Source organism: Thalassophryne amazonica, chromosome 10 (assembly GCF_902500255.1).
Source record: "Thalassophryne amazonica chromosome 10, fThaAma1.1, whole genome shotgun sequence".
Taxonomy (NCBI): domain Eukaryota; kingdom Metazoa; phylum Chordata; class Actinopteri; order Batrachoidiformes; family Batrachoididae; genus Thalassophryne; species Thalassophryne amazonica.
Window position 1 is genome coordinate 2,189,116 of NC_047112.1, and position 19,329 is coordinate 2,208,444.

Here is a 19,329-nt window from a genome sequence, read left to right on the forward strand (position 1 = left end):
TCAACATGTAGGTGACAGTTGATGTGCACATTAAACTATATCTTGTTGTTCAAAGTACAGTACCAGCAAATAGGTTTTCTACAATGTTCATTTGTACATTTTATTTTGTATTTCTTGTTTGAAAAGTTATAGTGTGTTAGTAGTCTCTTATTGAATCATTATCTCTTATTGAATTATTATTAATGAAGGATACAGTATTTATTTTTTATTTGTATTTTATACTTTTAACTTACACAGTATTACAATTTATTTTTGTCTTGATATGTTTGTTTACAGTAATATTTGTATTTTATTTATTTTTTGTATTTATTTCTACATTATTTATTTTCTTATTTGTGTGTTGTACTTTAACTTACCCAGTATTACAGTTTGTTTCTTTGTTATGTTTATAGTAATATTTAAGTTTCTTCCACATTTTTTCAAATAAAAATTGAAAAGAAATTCTGATTGTGCCTGTGATGGTGGGGGATCCTCCGGTTAAAACCTGTCTGTCAGACAATGGCAGGAAGATACATGCACCACATAGCAGGCAGAGGGCGATTATTATCCCCCCAAGTGGAGTAGCGCAGTATGCCCTGCTGCCGAGATTGCATTGGGGCAGGGCGCCGGTGCCGGTGGGGTTGCTCGCCCAGGGCGCCAAACAGGCTAGGACCGCCACTGCTACATACATACATACATACGTATATATATAAACTTGTCTTCTGCATTTAACCATCCTAATTACAGTTGGCCACAATCCAACCACTAGGGGCACTGGGCAGCCACAGTCCAGTTCCAGGGACTGACTCCAAATGTTGACACTGCCTTGCTCAGGGGCAGAGAAAGGAGCAGACCCTAACTAAGTGTGTTTTTGATTGTGGGAGGAAACTGGAGTGCCCAGAAGAAACCCATGCAGACACAGGGAGAACATGCAAACTCCACACAGAAAGGTCGGAAATTGATCTTGTTGTGAGGCACAAGAAGGTCCACCGTGCCACTGCTTCCTGTTCAGCGATTTCCACTGAAAATAACTGAGAAACAACCAGAGCTTCTGGCATGTTTACATAAACACAATAATGTCTAAAACCCAGAGAATATATTCACCAGAGTTTTAGCCACAATATACAAAGAGTTTTATGTTGCGATGTTAATGCTGTTGTCCGTGTGCAGCGGTTAAAGTGCAGCCTGATCAGAGTGTTTCAATGTAGTTTTCAATGTTAACAACATCTCACAAGAGCAGCGACCTCTCCAGTTTTGCAAGATTTTGCGGGATCTGAAACCTCAATAGGGCGAATGAAGCAGCTGAGAGGCCACCACGCCCCCTGGACTGGACCCCAGTCCACCTCATGCCAATTCTCCAGCAGAGGCCTGACACCATGCAGATGGAGTGTGACCGGAATTGGACCAGGGTCAGCATATTTGTAACCCAATGACTCCTGAAGTCTATTTATGAAAGGTCAGCGTTGTTACAAGTTAACACATTTTCAATGATGTTCCTTTGAACTTTTCTGAAGGCAAACTCTTCAGTTCCCATTTAACCTCATTTCACAAAATTAAGGAAAATTTTTGCACCATTCTGAAATGAAGTTTTTCCACATTCAAACCACTGTGTGGTTTCAGACTCAGTCAGTGTTGATGAAATAAAGGGTTAGTTGATGGGTCCTTTCTAACTACATTAAATACATTAATTCAATTACATTTATTTGGCATTAAAAGTAGATATACCTTAAAATACATAAAACAACCATTGCAGAGGATAGCATGATAAAATACATTGTCATTGTCGCTTTTATTTTGAAGGTCTTTCATCAGTTATCTCCGGGATTTTTCGTGATAACTTGACCAGGAGGAGTTGCAGCAAAAAAGAACCCGATTGCGTGTTTAAACAGTGAAAACTAAACCGTTTCTTTGTGACAATGAACTCTTTGGTGGAGATCGACGGCAGTGTGATGGAGGGGGTGAGTAAAGACGATAATTTAACACAGGACTGTCTGAGCGGTGTGAACATGCTAACAGGAGCTAAAAGTTCTGTGTCCTGTTTCTTCGCGGTACCGGTTCTCCACAGGGCGGACAGATTCTCAGAGTGTCCGCCGCACTCAGCTGCATTACCGGAACCATCATCAAGATCTGCAAAATCCGAGCCGGCAGGAGTACTCCTGGTCTCAGGTACGTCATCAGGCTAACCTTAGCCCCGCCGTGACGTCACGCGCTTCTCCAATCAGGATTCAGACATTAAAGGTAAACCAGCCTGAAGCGGTGCAGCCAATCACAGAGCGGCTCATATTTCAGTTTCTAAACTCAGTTTAGGTCACCCACATACGCTTATGACGTCACAAATCTAGCCCCGCCCATTTAGCTGGATCACAGGCTGTCTCAGTTCAGGGGCGGGAACCTTCTGAGGCTGTGTCCCAGTTCAGGGGCGGGAACCGACTGAGGCTGTGTCCCAGTTCAGGGGCGGGAACCTTCTGAGGCTGTGTCCCAGTTCAGGGGCGGGAACCGACTGAGGCTGTGTCCCAGTTCAGGGGCGGGAACCTTCTGAGGCTGTGTCCCAGTTCAGGGGCGGGAACCTTCTGAGGCTGTGTCCCAGTTCATGGGCGGGAACCGACTGAGGCTGTGTCCCAGTTCAGGGGCGGGAACCTTCTGAGGCTGTGTCTCAGTTCAGGGGCGGGAACCGACTGAGGCTGTGTCCCAGTTCAGGGGCGGGAACCGACTGAGGCTGTGTCCCAGTTCAGGGGCGGGAACCTTCTGAGGCTGTGTCCCAGTTCAGGGGCGGGAACCTTCTGAGGCTGTGTCCCAGTTCAGGGGCGGGAACCGACTGAGGCTGTGTCCCAGTTCAGGGGCGGGAACCGACTGAGGCTGTGTCCCAGTTCAGGGGCGGGAACCGACTGAGGCTGTGTCCCAGTTCAGGGGCGGGAACCTTCTGAGGCTGTGTCCCAGTTCAGGGGCGGGAACCGACTGAGGCTGTGTCCCAGTTCAGGGGCGGGAACCGACTGAGGCTGTGTCCCAGTTCAGGGGCGGGAACCTTCTGAGGCTGTGTCCCAGTTCAGGGGCGGGAACCTTCTGAGGCTGTGTCCCAGTTCAGGGGCGGGAACCTTCTGAGGCTGTGTCCCAGTTCAGGGGCGGGAACCGACTGAGGCTGTGTCCCAGTTCAGGGGCGGGAACCTTCTGAGGCTGTGTCCCAGTTCAGGGGCGGGAACCGACTGAGGCTGTGTCCCAGTTCAGGGGCGGGAACCGACTGAGGCTGTGTCCCAGTTCAGGGGCGGGAACCGACTGAGGCTGTGTCCCAGTTCAGGGGCGGGAACCTTCTGAGGCTGTGTCCCAGTTCAGGGGCGGGAACCGACTGAGGCTGTGTCCCAGTTCAGGGGCGGGAACCGACTGAGGCTGTGTCCCAGTTCAGGGGCGGGAACCTTCTGAGGCTGTGTCCCAGTTCAGGGGCGGGAACCTTCTGAGGCTGTGTCCCAGTTCAGGGGCGGGAACCGACTGAGGCTGTGTCCCAGTTCAGGGGCGGGAACCGACTGAGGCTGTGTCCCAGTTCAGGGGCGGGAACCTTCTGAGGCTGTGTCCCAGTTCAGGGGCGGGAACCTTCTGAGGCTGTGTCCCAGTTCATGGGCGGGAACCGACTGAGGCTGTGTCCCAGTTCAGGGGCGGGAACCTTCTGAGGCTGTGTCTCAGTTCAGGGGCGGGAACCTTCTGAGGCTGTGTCTCAGTTCAGGGGCGGGAACCGACTGAGGCTGTGTCCCAGTTCATGGGCGGGAACCGACTGAGGCTGTGTCCCAGTTCAGGGGCGGGAACCTTCTGAGGCTGTGTCCCAGTTCAGGGGCGGGAACCTTCTGAGGCTGTGTCCCAGTTCAGGGGCGGGAACCGACTGAGGCTGTGTCTCAGTTCAGGGGCGGGAACCGACTGAGGCTGTGTCCCAGTTCAGGGGCGGGAACCGACTGAGGCTGTGTCCCAGTTCAGGGGCGGGAACCGACTGAGGCTGTGTCTCAGTTCAGGGGCAGGAACCTTCTGAGGCTGTGTCCCAGTTCATGGGCGGGAACCGACTGAGGCTGTGTCCCAGTTCAGGGGCGGGAACCTTCTGAGGCTGTGTCCCAGTTCAGGGGCGGGAACCAACTGAGGCTGTGTCCCAGTTCAGGGGCGGGAACCTTCTGAGGCTGTGTCTCAGTTCAGGGGCGGGAACCTTCTGAGGCTGTGTCCCAGTTCAGGGGCGGGAACCGACTGAGGCTGTGTCTCAGTTCAGGGGCGGGAACCGACTGAGGCTGTGTCTCAGTTCAGGGGCGGGAACCTTCTGAGGCTGTGTCCCAGTTCAGGGGCGGGAACCTTCTGAGGCTGTGTCCCAGTTCAGGGGCGGGAACCTTCTGAGGCTGTGTCTCAGTTCAGGGGCGGGAACCTTCTGAGGCTGTGTCTCAGTTCAGGGGCGGGAACCTTCTGAGGCTGTGTCCCAGTTCAGGGGCGGGAACCGACTGAGGCTGTGTCTCAGTTCAGGGGCGGGAACCTTCTGAGGCTGTGTCCCAGTTCAGGGGCTGTGCACAACAGAGAGATTCCCAGAAAGTATCAGTAAAGTTCACCACCTCCCACAGCCTGATAGCTCGTAGATGCACTGTATTAGTCTGTGGCTGCTCTGTGCAGACCACGAATCGAGACAGACTGAATTTTTTTGCACTCTGAAACCGAAAACCATTTGTGGAGGGTTGGTGTGTGTTTTTGATGGTGGATCGAGGCTTGAAGGCTGAGGTGCCGTCTCGTTCTTCTTCCACCTCCAGACAGACCGGACAGCAGACGCTGGCTGTTGTTGCTGAGCTGATGAAACGACTCATGAGGTCTCTGCAAATAAAATACATTTGTCGTCGATTTAAAGCGATGGAGAGCGTTAATGTGGTTTTCATAGTGGAGCAGCAGAAGCGCCGTCTCACTACTCGCTCTGCTGGCACCGCGTAAATAAAACAAAGTGAGAGGACAGATCAGTCCAAAGAGTAAAACCGTACAAGGTTTATCACCAAAATCCACATTATCACAACCCACGCTTGACATCGTTTAATCGCCGGCTCTACCAGACACTGCAGTCTGGGTCAGATCACAGCATCATCCGAAAAAAATCAACATCCTCACCAGCCTGCAAACACCCAGTCTGTGCACGCACTGAACGTTGTCTGAGCCAGAACACAGCCCTGAGGAACCCCAGAATTCAGAGTTTCTGCTGCTGCACAGCGCAGTTCTCAGGACGTCCCTGAATAGCCCACAGTGTTCACGTTTACTTTTGATGAGTACTCTGTGTACGTGGAACAGGGAGGGGTCTAGAACCCCGCCCCTACATGTGTCCCACATCCTCAATTTCAATTTATTTTCATTTATGTAGCGCCACATCACAACAGACTTGCCTCAAGGCGCTTCATACAAGTAAGGTCAAACCTTACTAACCCACACACAAACAGATTTCACACATGAACATTTACAGTTCAGACAGGAAATCTTGCAAAATCTCTCGAGATTAAATGTGACTTCATAGTAAACAGACGGAGGTACTTTGTGGACTATTTAAAACGGGGAAAAAACGATACAAAAAGAAAAAGAAAAGGTGTTCTTTAAAGGAGTGGAGACAGCGCGACCACCGGACTTTCTGGTAAGTCAGAACAGCTGTTTTGATTTTATTTTCTGCTCCGTGCATCCGTCACCTCACTTTCTGATTGGTTGCACATCACATTCAGCAGGCTGCTCGTTTGTGGTCAGAGGACAGAACACACACTGTGATATCGGGCCAAAAAAATCCAACATGTTGAATATCCCCAATTTGCAATCGGAGCATCCTGATGTCCTTCCGAGCAGATCAGAGCGCTCTGAACACACCACACATGACAGGAATATCTGATAAGATTATCTTTGACGTCATCACGATTGTCGGGGCGTCCTTAAGGTTGACAGGAGAAGATCGGGTCTGATATCGGCCTAATTATCCTGCCATGTGAACCCGGCCTAAGATAGCATCACACCACGCAAGGTGGAATACTTGTAGTTTTGAACTACACCATTACCATTCTAGACCTCTTGCCTTATGCTTGAGGTCATGCAGGTAATCATTGAACCAAGGTGACTGTGATTTGGGGGGCGTGTTTTAACACAGGTGGTGCAATCATGTCGAGTGTAGTTTAATCCAATTTAGTTTTAATCCAAACACTTCCTGTGTAAGCTGAAGTGACATGTTGGTCCATACTGATGGAGACTGGCTCTCACGAGATTTGTGTCCGAGCACCTGGATCGTGTGTCTGGAACACGCTGACCCGATGATCAGACCTTCAGTTAAAATGTGTCGTCCAGAAGCAGGTGTGCTCTTGTATCTTGTTACAGTGTGTGTGTGTGTGTGTTTGTTTTCAGACCACAGCACCTGAGTGGACTGCAGCTGGTCTCGGATTTGTGCTCAGCCAGTCTGCAGGGAGCCGCCATTGGATCCACAGATATCAGCCTGAGTCCAGGACCGATCCAGTCTGGAAACCACACTGCCGACACACAGACAGCAGGGTGAGACAGTCCTCATGAGTCCACATGGACAACACGAACCTCACACAAGACCCAAGTTGGATCCAGATTCCTTTCAGTCAGACCGGGTCCTGTGGCCGTGCCTCAGAGAGCTGATCGGATCAGAACCACTGATGGCATGGCGCTGCATCGATACGACACAGACATGTTGTTGTTTGGCTGAATGCAGTTTGAGACGAGCAGCCAACAGTTTGTCTGAAATGATGAATCGTAACTCTGTGTGTGTGTGTGTGTGTGTGTGTGTGTGTGTGTGTCAGGAGTGTGTGTCTGTTGCTCCAGGTGGCTCTGCCGTGCGCCATTTTTGCCAAGGCCTCATCACAGCTGTGTCTGAAGGGAGGGACTAACGCTGAGATGGCGCCACAGATCGACTACACGGTCTCGGTACGCGAGCCCAGCACACACTGGGGCCTGATGGCGTCGGACAGGATGTGTGATCCTCTCTCCTCATATTACTGCTGTTCACTCTGTCAGAGAGATTGTTTCCCTCATTGTTGCAGAGCCATGTGTAACTGTTTGTCTCCCTCTGGTGGAGACATCTGGAAGCTTCATTAAGAGCAGCTGGCCTTTTTGATCTGCTGCTGGAGGAGTTTGTGGCTGCATCCTTGTAAGGCTGCGTCCTACAAAGATCAGGTCTTCGAGGACTACAGAGGCTGGAACAAAGAGTTCTGAAATCTGTCGGTCTGGTCCACACAGCATTGTGCTATTGTGTCATCAGTGTTCTGCATGTCTAGTTCAGTGGTTTTCAAACTGTGAGGCTGTGACCCATCCCTTGCGCGCGGGGGGGGGGGACATCATATACTGGTTCTTTTCTCAAATCATAAAGAACTGATTCAATCCATCGACATCAATAGTCTCTTCGCTTAACGATTCCCTTATCGGTCCTTCAGAGCGGCCGTTGTTTTTGAGGGTATTTGTTGTGAAAATGATCATTTCTCTACATTGATTACAGACTCTGCAGCGGCTCTGTAATCAACTGCTTCTGTAACGGCTCCGCTTTGAAGCATGAACCAATGAAGGAGTGCTCCGACCCGCTGTTTTTCAGAAGTGACAAGTCCGCTTCTTAAGTTCTCTCAAAGCCATTTAAAGATGTCAGTCGTGAGTCACTTTTGTGTGGATTAAAGTCACTAACTGGGACTCTTGTCTTGTGAGCTAGGAACAAGAATCATCCTCCGTTCCATTCGCTAGATCCAAATGCTGCGCTGCTCTCTGCTGAGACAAGTTAGAGTGCGGAAGGTGATGGCCTCATGGTTAAGTGTTGAGCTTGAGACCAGAAGATCCTCGGTTCAAATCCCAGCCTGACTGGAAAATCACTAAGGGCCCTTGGGTAAAGCCCTTAATCCAGTTGCTCCTGATGTGTAGTGAGTGCCTTGTATGGCAGCACCCTCACATCGGGGGTGAATGTGAGGCATTATTGTAAAGCGCTTTGAGCATCTGATGCAGATGGAAAAGTGCTATATAAATGCAGTCCATTTACTATTTAGAGTCCAGCTGGAATTAATAACTTCAAAGTGAATCATCGTTTAAATCAAATGACACCTCTTTCCAAACGTTGGAACACAGACAACAAACTACAACAGACTAAAAAATTTTTTTTTTCCTCCCAAAATGAGATGTCCTGCGTTCTTTATGAATTACACTGATGTTGACTTGCAGCTGGCTGAGCTCAGCTCAGAGGTACGGAGTTAAATTTGTGCCATTAAATTTATTTTTGAGAAAAACTAGATTTTATTTCTATTTATGTCCAGAGATCAAGGATCCAGTGACCAATTTCATATTTATTTACTTTAAGACTCAATAAAATGTTGTTGACATAGAAAATCTGTAAAGTCTCCTTTTAGTACACAGAAAATTTGCAAGAGGTATCGATAAGGAATCGGATCGATAAGCGTAATCGATAATGACATCGAAAACGATTAAAATCATATCTGTTCGCCCTTTTGACGTGTCCCATAATCCCTTGTGTGCCAGAGAGTCACTGCAGTCAAACAACATAGAGAATCCACATGATGATAATTGTAAATTAATATTATACTACAAAAATGTAATTTTTTATGCTTTTCGTCATGTTAATAAGAGACTGCTGCATGATACCCTGAAAACTTGCTAAAACAATTATAACAAATAATCCGTGTCTGTTACGTTTAATCTGCGTGGAATTTAATAAAAGCAAACTGAATTTCAGACATATTATATATATTAGTCTGGAACAAAGAGGACAAACAGTGTTGTAAAGAACAATAATCAAGACGTTAAAGAGCAAACTTCACTTTCCCCCAGAACGACATGATCAGGAAGCGATTGTAGCTCACAGCAGCTCCCATTGAAAATAACAGAGAGACAGACTGTGATTCTCACGTTTACATAAAACAAACACAATAACAACATCTATAAACCCAGAGAATATATTCACCAGAGTTTCAGGCACAATATAAAAATAGTTTTATGTTGCGATGTTAATGGTGTTGTCCGTGTGCAGCGGTTAAAGTGCAGCATGATCAGAGCATCTCAATGCAGTTCTCAATGTTACTGAGATCTCACAGCGCAGCGACCTCTCCGAGGTTTTGCAAGATTTGAAACGTCAATCGGGCGAATAGCCATCCCTTATTATTTATGTTAAAATGTTAGTTATGCTAAAGACTTTTAAAAACACAGAGATGTTTAAATGTTTTTAAAAAACGATGTTTAAAATATCACAAAAGATAAAAATAGAAGAATAGAAAGTTCTTTTAAAACATGTTTAAAATGTTCAAAGGCTGTAAAATGTGTAAATGCATAGACAGTTCCTTAAAAACAAATACTTTAAAAATGTGTTTAAGATGTAAAAGAATAAAAAAAAACACACAAACATGTTGAAATTGTATGTGTGTTGGGGGGGGGGTTACTCTCCCACACTTTGAAGACCCCTGGTGTAGTGAACATGACTTATTTATATCATATAGACACTGAAATAATTTTTTCTCACTAGTCGCCCAAAATGACAGATATTCACCCTCCTCTAACTCAGGCAAATATCTGTCATTTTGGGTGACTGGGCGTGAACGTCGGGCCTCTGAACATGCATACCGCCCTACAAAAGCATATTATTTGCATTATTATCACTTTTACTGAGATACATAACACGTAACGCGTACATAAAAAGTTGGCTCACTTAACTTTTGTCGTGTTGGCTGGCGCGCGTGCTGCTCTCCAAATTCGGCAGTGCGTCCTCATCAAGCTGGCTGCTTTAGCTGCTGTTCGTTGTCATACTATCCATGAGAAAATCGTCCGGAATATCCATATTGGGACCAAAACACACTTCTCGCCTTCTCATCTTTTCCTCTGCGGACAGTTTTTTTCCTCCCTCTGCGGACAGTTCTTGGACATCATTTGTTTACGCACAGCGGGCGGGTACAGCCAGGTAGCGTCGACGTCAATCTATGATACCGGCCCAGCAACACCCCGGTAAAGTGATAATAATTACCAATAACGTTGTCTTAGAAAAAAAATCATGCAATGTCTCTTCGCACTCTTTGGATTCCGTTGGGCTTCATTTTCAGGGGAAACTGTGAAAAATTCAAAGGAGCGTTTCAAATGTGACGACCGAGTCGGCTGAGCCACAATGGCACATGCAACCTTTGAAGGATGCAGCCACATAGCCCATGAGATAGAATTTACACTTAAGGTGGTGAATGTTGTTTCATTTTGACAATCAGTCACTGAGCGACGTAACTTGAACAAGCTCACCACAGGAACCACCAGCAAACATTTTCAAGCAACAGAATAAACTCATTATTATTCGTCACAGTTCTCAGAAAACGGACAACAAACCTGTTTCCTGGTTGAATGTGTGACAAACTGTCACGGAGGACTGATCTGTCTGTGTGCAGATCAGTCCGTCTCATCACATATAGAGTTGCGTCAGGAAGGGCATCTGGCGTAAAACTCACTGTTCTCACTGTGTTTTGTACAATAACACTACCTCTAACCTTAGTGACATGAAATGTGGGGTTCCACAGGGGTCTGTCTTAGGCCCCCCTGCTTTTCTCCCTTTATATAGCACCCCTTGGGCACATATTGCAGTGTTTTGGGATTACCTTTCGCTGGTATGCTGATGATACTCAGTTATACATTGCCGATAACTGCTGAGCAGACCCCCTGGGGTCACTTCACACTGTTACTGCACCTTACTGTTACTTTACTGTTAACTGTTAATACTTGAATCTTGCTATTTGCACATTATTTCATTTCACTTCATACTGTAACTGCACCTTTATTGTTACTTTACTTTTTAATGCTTAATGCTTTTAATGCTTTTTTTTTTTTTTGCCTATTTTGACTATTATTATAGACACCCGGTGAGAGCAGCAAAGAAGAGAATTTCATTGCACAGGGAAATACGTTTCTTACTGTACATATGACAATAAACCTTTTGAACCTTGAACCTGGTAATCTCGTTCACATAAAATCCTTAGAAGATTGCCTTGCAGCAGTGAGAAGTTGGATGTCTAGAAATTAGAGATATCACACACATTAGAGATATTACAAGGACTGCTGTCTTCCACCTGTGAAATATAGCTAAGATTGGTCCCATCCTGTCTATGGCTGATGCTGAGACCCTGATTCATGCGTTTATCTCTTCTAGATTGGACTACTGCAATGTTCTATTTTTCTGGTTTACCGCAGTCCAGCATTAGGGCTCTCCAATTGGTTCAAACTGCTGCTGCCAGACTTTTGACACAAAGCAGAAAGTTTGACCACATTACACCCATTTTGGCGTCTCTTCACTGGCTTCCTGTCCCAGTGAGATCAGATTTTAAGGTTCTGCTACTAACCTATAAAATTGTTCACGGACTGGCATCTCCCTACCTAGCTGACCTAATTAAACCCTATGTACTGGCCGGGCTCTGCATTCTCAGGGTGCAGGACTACTTTGTGTCCCTAAGGTGAATAAGAAGTCTGTGGGTCACAGAGCTTTCTCTTATCGTGCCCCTGTTCTGTGGAATGATCTTCCTGTGTCAATAAAACAGTCAGATTCTGTGGAGACTTTCAAGTCCAGACTTAAAATGCACTTATTTTCCCTTTCATATGGCAGCATACTGGTACAGTTTTGTTTTACGCTTTTTACTCTTTTAATTCATTTTATTAGTAAACGGAGCGTGCCGCGGCCTCAACTTTACCTAAATTCTGGGTCTTTTAGTGAAGTTTAGGGCTAGTGGTCGGCGATCACCTTAGTATTTCTTCTGTTTTTCTTGTTGTTTAATGCTGACAAATTATACTGTATTTCTTGTCTTTCTGATGCCTGATTCTGTTTTTTCTCTCTGTTTAAGGTGCAGCTCCATCCAGAGATGGGTATGGCATTTGTGCTGGAGACCCTCCTGTCCTGTGCACCAACAGCATTTCCTGTATATTTGTTTTGTGAATTGTTCTGTAATTTGTGTCTGTATCATGGCCCAAGCAGAGGGTCACCCCTTTGAGTCTGGTCTGCTTGAGGTTTCTTCCTTAGAGGGAGTTTTTCTTACCACTGTTGCTCTTTGGGTTAGTAAGGTTAGAGCTTACTTGTGTGAAGCACCTTGAGGCAACTCTGTTGTGATTTGGCGCTATATAAATGAAAATAAATAGATCTGGATCTGGCTGTATCCACTGTGGCGACCCCAAACAAAATGGCAGCAGCTGAATGGATGACGACGATGACAACAGCAACAACTGGGATAGGCTCCACCCCCCCGTGAGCCTGAACTGGAACATGCAGGTTGAGAAAACGGATGAAAGGTTCATGCAGGTGTTGTAAGCAGACGATGAGTGTGTTTACTTCGTGTGACACTGGGCAGGGCGTTGCGCGTGATGCCAGCGGGTTCAGGTGAACCGATCTCAGGCCTTTGGACTGTGAGAGTCTCATTTGTTTTCTTCAGGTCTTTAAGCCTCTTGTGGAGAAGTTTGGCATCCGTTTTGACTGTGATGTCCGAATGAGGTGAGGCGCCATTTCTGCAGGACTGATGTTTGGTCTGGAAGCTTCTTCCTCTCAGTCACCCTTCTTTGGTTCTTCTCTTCAGAGGCTACTTCCCCAGAGGTGGAGGTGAAGTGTTGGTGAAGGTCCACCCGGTCAAAGAGCTGTTGCCCGTCACCCTGATGGACAGAGGAGACATCACCAAAATCTACGGCAAAGCCTTCGTGGCAGGAGCCTTACCCTTCAGAGTAAAGTTCTTAAAATTCATTTCCATTGTTGCGATCTTCAGTGTAAAGCTCAGAGAGTTCAAAGACTACTCAACTTGTTCACAAGTCTAAGTTTGATTGTGAGGGGATTCGTTTAACTTGGACATTGTCCCTGTGATTTTAGTCCCGTCTGAATGCACTGTTCTGTCCTGGTTCTGGGGCACACGGTAAAGATTTTATCCCGTCTGGAAAAACATCAGTAGAAACAGAAACACTGATGGACAGATCAGAGGGGGTTTGTCTCCAGGGTAACGCATCATAAAGAGACAGTCTCCCTGCTGACAGCAGAGGTCTCACTTTCATGGGCTGGGGAAGGTCGAGACCGGGGGTCTCAAACTCTCCTCCTGGAGAGTTACTCCACCCACAGCCAATTAAGTCAGCCAGTCAGGAGCTGGGAAACACCAGTTAATTAACCAGATAGGCCTGAGACCCATGTGGGCCAGGTGCTGTCCAGGAACAGAGTTCGAGACCCTCCAGTCTAGACCTCCTATGTCACACCTCGAGGTTTGGCACCGTGAGACTTCAGACTGAATTAATGTCAGCTTTTTTTCTCTGGATTTGGCACCTTGTGCCTTTCAAATATTTCCTGGAGGAGACAGTCTAGACCTCCTGCAAGAGGAGTGGAATAGAGACAGGTGCATGGTGTCCTCCAGGGATCAGAGACAGGTGCAGGGTGTCCTCCAGGGATCAGAGATGGGTGCAGGGTGTCTTCCAGGGATCAGAGGCGGGTGCAGGGCGTCTTCCAGGGATCAGAGATGGGTGCAGGGTGTCTTCCAGGGATCAGAGGCGGGTGCAGGGTGTCTTCCAGGGATCAGAGGCGGGTGCAGGGCGTCTTCCAGGGATCAGAGGTGGGTGCAGGGTGTCCTCCAGGGATCAGAGACGGGTGCAGGGTGTCCTCCATGGGTCAGAGGCGGGTGCAGGGCGTCTTCCAGGGATCAGAGGCGGGTGCAGGGTGTCTTCCAGGGATCAGAGGTGGGTGCAGGGTGTCTTCCAGGGATCAGAGGTGGGTGCAGGGTGTCCTCCAGGGGTCAGAGGCGGGTGCAGGGTGTCCTCCAGGGGTCAGAGGCGGGTGCAGGGTGTCCTCCAGGGATCAGAGGTGGGTGCAGGGTGTCTTCCAGGGATCAGAGGTGGGTGCAGGGTGTCCTCCATGGGTCAGAGGCGGGTGCAGGGTGTCCTCCAGGGATCTGAGACGGGTGCAGGGTGTCCTCCAGGGATCTGAGACGGGTGCAGGGTGTCCTCCAGGGATCTGAGACGGGTGCAGGGTGTCCTCCAGGGATCAGAGACGGGTGCAGGGTGTCCTCCAGGGATCAGAGACGGGTGCAGGGTGTCCTCCATGGGTCACAGGTGTGTGCACGGTGTCCTCCAGGGATCCGAGACGGGTGCAGGGAGTCCTCCAGGGATCAGGCGGGTGCAGGGTGTCCTCCAGGGATCAGAGGCGTGTGCAGGGTGTACTCCAAGGGATCAGAGACGAGTGCAGGGTGTCCTCCAAGGGAACAGAGACGGGTGCAGGGTGTCCTCCAGCGGATCAGAGACGGGTGCAGGGTGTCCTCCAGCGGATCAGAGACGGGTGCAGGGTGTCCTCCAGCGGATCAGAGACGGGTGCAGGGTGTCCTCCAAGGGATCAGAGACGGGTGCAGGGTGTCCTCCAAGGGATCAGAGACGGGTGCAGGGTGTCCTCCAAGGGATCAGAGACGGGTGCAGGGTGTCCTCCAAGGGATCAGAGACGGGTGCAGGGTGTCCTCCAAGGGATCAGAGACGGGTGCAGGGTGTCCTCCAAGGGATCAGAGACGGGTGCAGGGTGTCCTCCAAGGGATCAGAGACGGGTGCAGGGTGTACTCCGGGGATCAGAGGTGGGTGCTTCACGCGGCCTCTGAAACACTCGCACAGGAAGACCAGAAAGAAGAGGAGGAGCTGCTCTATACTCTGGTACTGATTCCCGGAAAACTCCTTGGATGTGTTTTGTTGCCTTAGGCAACAAGGACACCTGTCCCTCTGGGTGTGTTGGGGAAGCCTTGTCGGGGGACATAGCGTGTTTTTGGGGCTCTATGAGGGCTGCTTTTTGTTGGTGTAAAATGGACAGGAAGTTGTTTATGCTGTTTGACTTGTGTGTCCTCAGCTGGCTAGAGACATGTCGTCTGCAGCTGTCCGGACCATCAGGAAGGACATTAAAGACCTGTACATCAACATCCAACCCGTTCAGGAGCAGAACGCCCACGGAAACGGCAACGGCATCATGTAAGCCTCAGCTTGCCGCCATGCTGCATTCACATCCTGTCACAAAAAAAAACAGAGCTTGATTGAGAATGAAGGTCACACTGAGTGTTATGCACTCAGAGACGGCTGTTCCCGTGGCTCACGGTATTTGTTGGGTTCTAATCCCGCCTGTTTCAGAATCATCGCAGAGTCGTCCACAGGCTGCCTGTTGGCTGGTTCGGCTCTGGGAAAGAAAGGTGAGCGCAACATGCAGGTAAGAACCAGCAGGGGGCAGCAGAAACCTGAGAGTTCATTCTCTACTCGTCTTTCCAGTCTGGTCCATAAGTATTTGGACAGTGACGGGTTTATGAGGTCTTTGTCTCCACAAGGAGTTCACGTGGAACACGAGAGATGTTTTTGTTGTGTTGACTTTCAGCTTTAAGTCACAAATATCATGTCAACCACTCAGGACATTTTTAGACACAGTCTCTGAGACAGATGACTCGATCAGTCGTGTAAGGCCCTGTCACACCTTGACGATTTAGCCTGCGTATGCTGGCTGTATTAAAAACTCTAGTGTACATCTAATAAATTAATGCAGCTGTCACACCTTAACGATTAACCAGCGTCTGCCGACAGCCCTGTTTCAATCCACTGGTTCGGGTCAGTATTGCACGGTGTGGTGCGGGTCAGAAACAGAGTAATTTAACATTATTTTTTTATTTTCATTTTTTTTTATCTTGTGGATCATTTTCATTGTGTACAGAATGTTGATGAGTGGACTGGCTTCCTGATCAGCTGACCTGATCAGGTCAGCTGATCACAGACCTGAATAATGAAACACTGATGATTTAAACTTTTAAAGCACCAGTCGAGTGCTGTGTGATCTGTCTGTGTGGTGATCGCCGACAACGACGGCGCTTTAAATGTTTAACAGCGCATTAATCAGGCGTGATCACCCTGATCGATCGATCAGGTCATCTGATGATCACACAGACCGACGGCGCTTTAAAAGTTTAAATCATCACAGCGTTCTGTGTGATCAGAGTGCGACACCAACATGAGAAACGCACCTGGAGCAGAAAAACCACAGAGGGACTTGCTTTAAAACGCTGTTTCCAACCACGATGTCATTTTCTGAAATCAGGAACTTTATGTGGATTCATGTCCGTCTGTGATGGTGAACTGGACTGAAATGAACAGGTCAGATTTACTCAGTGTGTGAATCAAACAATCGTTCTGAATGAGGACGCACCTTTCAGCCAATCAGTGACCAGCATTAATGGACGGATTTAGACTTATGGGTAAATTACAAGAAACGTGTGTCAGCAATCACATAACTTACCTACAACTTATGTCCAACATGTGCAGGACTTAAGTTGTCATGTGTTGAAAATTTTCAGCATGTTCATTTTTTTTTTTTGAGGAGCTCAGATTATCAGGACGAACATCAGCGCGCTTCAGTGTGTCTCAACGTGCGCTTAACTTATAAAAAAAACTTCCTTAACTTATTGAACTTAATTCCAGTGTTTTTTAATATGATTGGCAAATGCTGGCTAAATCGACAAGGTGCGGCCGGACCTATAGTTCAGAAAAAATGTTTGGACAAATTTTAGCCAGTTAGCACCTGCTGCGAACACTGATGTTCCTGAATGTGTTTCACAATAAAAGCCTTTTAATGTCAGAACACAGTAAATTGGTTTATTGTGAAAGGGTCACGCTGGAGCTCTGGCTGACAAGAGGCTACAGAATGTTTTACTGACGGGCGTGTTTTATTGACGGGTGATTGTTGCCAACGGGCGTGTTTTATTGACGGGTGATCGTTGCCGACGGGCGTGTTTTATTGATGGGTGATCGTTGCCGACGGGCGTGTTTTATTGATGGGTGATCGTTGCTGACAGGTGTGAGCGCAGACAAAGTGGGCATCGACGCGGCTGAGATGTTGCTGAGGAACATCAGACATAACGGCTGTGTGGACGACTTTCTCCAGGACCAGGTAAGAGGCCACACCCACTACCTGACACCTGGTGGTCATCGGCAGCCTCCTGACTTTTGACCCCTCCTCATCCACAGCTTATCATTTTCATGGCGCTGGCAAAGGGAACATCTCGGGTCAAAACTGGTCCAGTGACGCTGCACACGCAGACGGCGATTCATGTGTCAGAGACTCTAACGAAGGTCAGCAGATGTTTTTAGCTGTTAAAGCATAAAGTTCTTTTTTTCTCAGTTCAGTTTATTTTCATTGATATAGCGGCAAATCGTAACAAAGTTGCCTTAAGGCGCTTCACAGAAGTAAGGTCTAACCTTAGCAACCCCAACCTCAAGCAGACCAGACTCAGAGGAGTGACCATCTGCTTGGGTCATGATACAGACACAGATTATATATAAAAAAAAAAAAAAAAAAAATCACAAAACGAATATACAGGAAATGTTGGTGACAGGAGAGTTACAGAAACAGCCACTACACCCATCTCTGGATGGAGCTGCCCCTTAAACAGGGAGAAACAATCAGGCATCAGAAAGACAAGAAATACTGTATAATTTGCCAGCATTAAACAACAAGAAAAACAGAGAAATACTAAGGTGATCGCCGGCCACTAGCCCTAAACTTCACTAAAAGACCCAGAATTTAGATAAAGTTGAGGCCGCGGCACGCTCCAATTACTAATAAATGAATTAAAGAGTAAAAAGCATAGTAACATACTGTACCAGTATGCTAGCCATATGAAAGGGAAAATAAGTGTGTCTTAAGTCTGGACTTGAAAGTCTCTACAGAATCTGACTGTTTTATTGACGCAGGGAGATCATTCCACAGAACAGGGGCACGATAAGAGAAAGCTCTGTGACCCGCAGACTTCTTATTCACCTTAGGGACACAAAGTAGTCCTGCACCCTGAGAACGCAAAGCCCGGGCCGGTACGTAAGGTTTAATTAGGTCAGCTAGGTAGGGAGGTGCCAGTCCATGAATAATTTTATAGACGAGTAGCAGAACCTTAAAATCTGATCTCAAGTCTGGCTGCTGAAGTCTGGCTGCAGCATTTTGAACCAACTGGAGAGCCCTAATGCTGGACTGCAGTAAACCAGAAAATAGAACACTGCAGTAGTCCAATCTAGAAGAGACAAATGCATGAATCAGCGTCTCAGCATCAGCCATAGACAGGATGGGACAAATCTTCACTATATTTCACAGGTGGAAGAAAGCCATCCTCATAATATCTCTGTTTTCTGACTATTTATTTATTTATTTTGTCCATTCAGGCAAAGTTCACAATATCAAAGTGTGACGACGAGCCGAACGTTAACATCATTGAATGTGAAGGATCGGGAGCGACAAACGCCAACCTGTAAGCTGCTGCAGGACGCCGTCGTGGCCGATGCTGTCAGTCTGTGTAACTCTGGAACAATAAAACATTGCATCGCTCACCTGCTGTGTGTTATTTTCCTTTTTTAAAGTTTCCTTCATTTCATTACATTTGACTGTAGCACAGCGACACCTAGTGGACGTTGGCGCTGGACAGTAATGAATACCAAGTTTGTTTCCAGCAGCAGAAGTCATCTTTAATGTGGATTGTTTCCTTTTGTCAAACGAGACTTTGTCTCTGTCCGTCTCACTGGACAAATGTCAGACGATGCAGAGGTTTTGTCACCTGACCCGTGAGCTCCTCCACTCTTTATTCATATGGTAATGAGGATGTGGGAGGGGCCAGCTTAATGTGTTCAAGGAAGCAAAAGTGCAAGATTATTTTTTGTCATTTGCATAATGTGAGCCACTACAGCCTGCAGGGGGCGCTGCATTCACATCTGTAAGGAATACATTCCTTTCTACTGTTACCATGGAAACACCAACTACTGGATCACCTACTAGAAATAAAGAAGCTTGCCCCTCCCCGACAGTTGTGTGCGTGTGCACGCTCATAAGAACACAATGAAAGGGGGCGGGGCATTATCTGCAAACATCCAATCACATTGCACTAAAGTGCCTTATCTGAGCATCAGCAATAATGCTGTTGCCATGGAAACTGCACACTTGAGTGTGAAGGTGCAGCTTCAGTGGGTTCAATTGTCAGAGTCCGTGAGCCTGATGTGTCCAACACTCTGTCGGCTCCTGAACGCCTCACAGGCCTCCAATCTGTCAATCAGAAAAACACTGACAGGAAGAAAAGATGAAATAAAAACGCTCCAGCAGCAGCGTCTCGGCACAACAGCTTTTAATCAATGTTAGATCACCATGACAACCACAGAGCATGCAGCACTTTTTCTTTTTACATTTCTGCCACAAAACAGACTCGAACAGCTTCGAGTGTTTGACATTCAGACGATCGAGTCGCACTTCATGCTAAGGCATGCAAGACAAACACCAGGGGCAAAGTGATTATTGGCTCATCAATATCTGATTATTCACACACTCCCTGATGATCACTTTGGGCCGTCCTTGGTTCT

At 47.4% G+C, this 19,329-nt stretch overlaps 1 protein-coding gene across 3 annotated transcripts; it reads left to right on the forward strand.

Moving 5' to 3' along the window:
• Positions 1–1,777: 1,777 nt before the first annotated feature.
• rtca (RNA 3'-terminal phosphate cyclase) lies at positions 1,778–18,284 on the forward strand. Of its 3 annotated transcripts, none has more exons than XM_034179291.1 (11): positions 1,778–1,937; positions 2,045–2,145; positions 6,346–6,489; positions 6,765–6,888; positions 12,396–12,454; positions 12,537–12,678; positions 14,813–14,931; positions 15,088–15,146; positions 16,791–16,885; positions 16,963–17,067; positions 18,148–18,284. In XM_034179291.1, exons 1-11 carry the CDS (start codon positions 1,896–1,898, stop codon positions 18,235–18,237), a joined length of 1,080 nt encoding a protein of 359 aa, XP_034035182.1. In that variant the 5' UTR covers positions 1,778–1,895; the 3' UTR covers positions 18,238–18,284. The 3 variants fall into 3 exon arrangements, with proteins under 3 accessions (XP_034035182.1, XP_034035183.1, XP_034035185.1); XM_034179292.1 differs by having other exon boundaries at positions 12,396–12,449; positions 12,532–12,678; XM_034179294.1 differs by lacking the exon at positions 6,346–6,489.
• The last annotated feature ends 1,045 nt before the right edge of the window (positions 18,285–19,329 follow it).

Bases quoted from the DNA above. Each gene is read 5' to 3' on its own strand.
- rtca (XM_034179291.1), top strand. From the start codon at position 1,896: ATGAACTCTTTGGTGGAGATCGACGGCAGTGTGATGGAGGGG. The intron at 2,146-6,345 runs GTACGTCATCAG...GTTTGTTTTCAG, and splicing joins AGGAGTACTCCTGGTCTCAG to ACCACAGCACCTGAGTGGAC. The intron at 16,886-16,962 runs GTAAGAGGCCAC...CCTCATCCACAG, and splicing joins ACGACTTTCTCCAGGACCAG to CTTATCATTTTCATGGCGCT.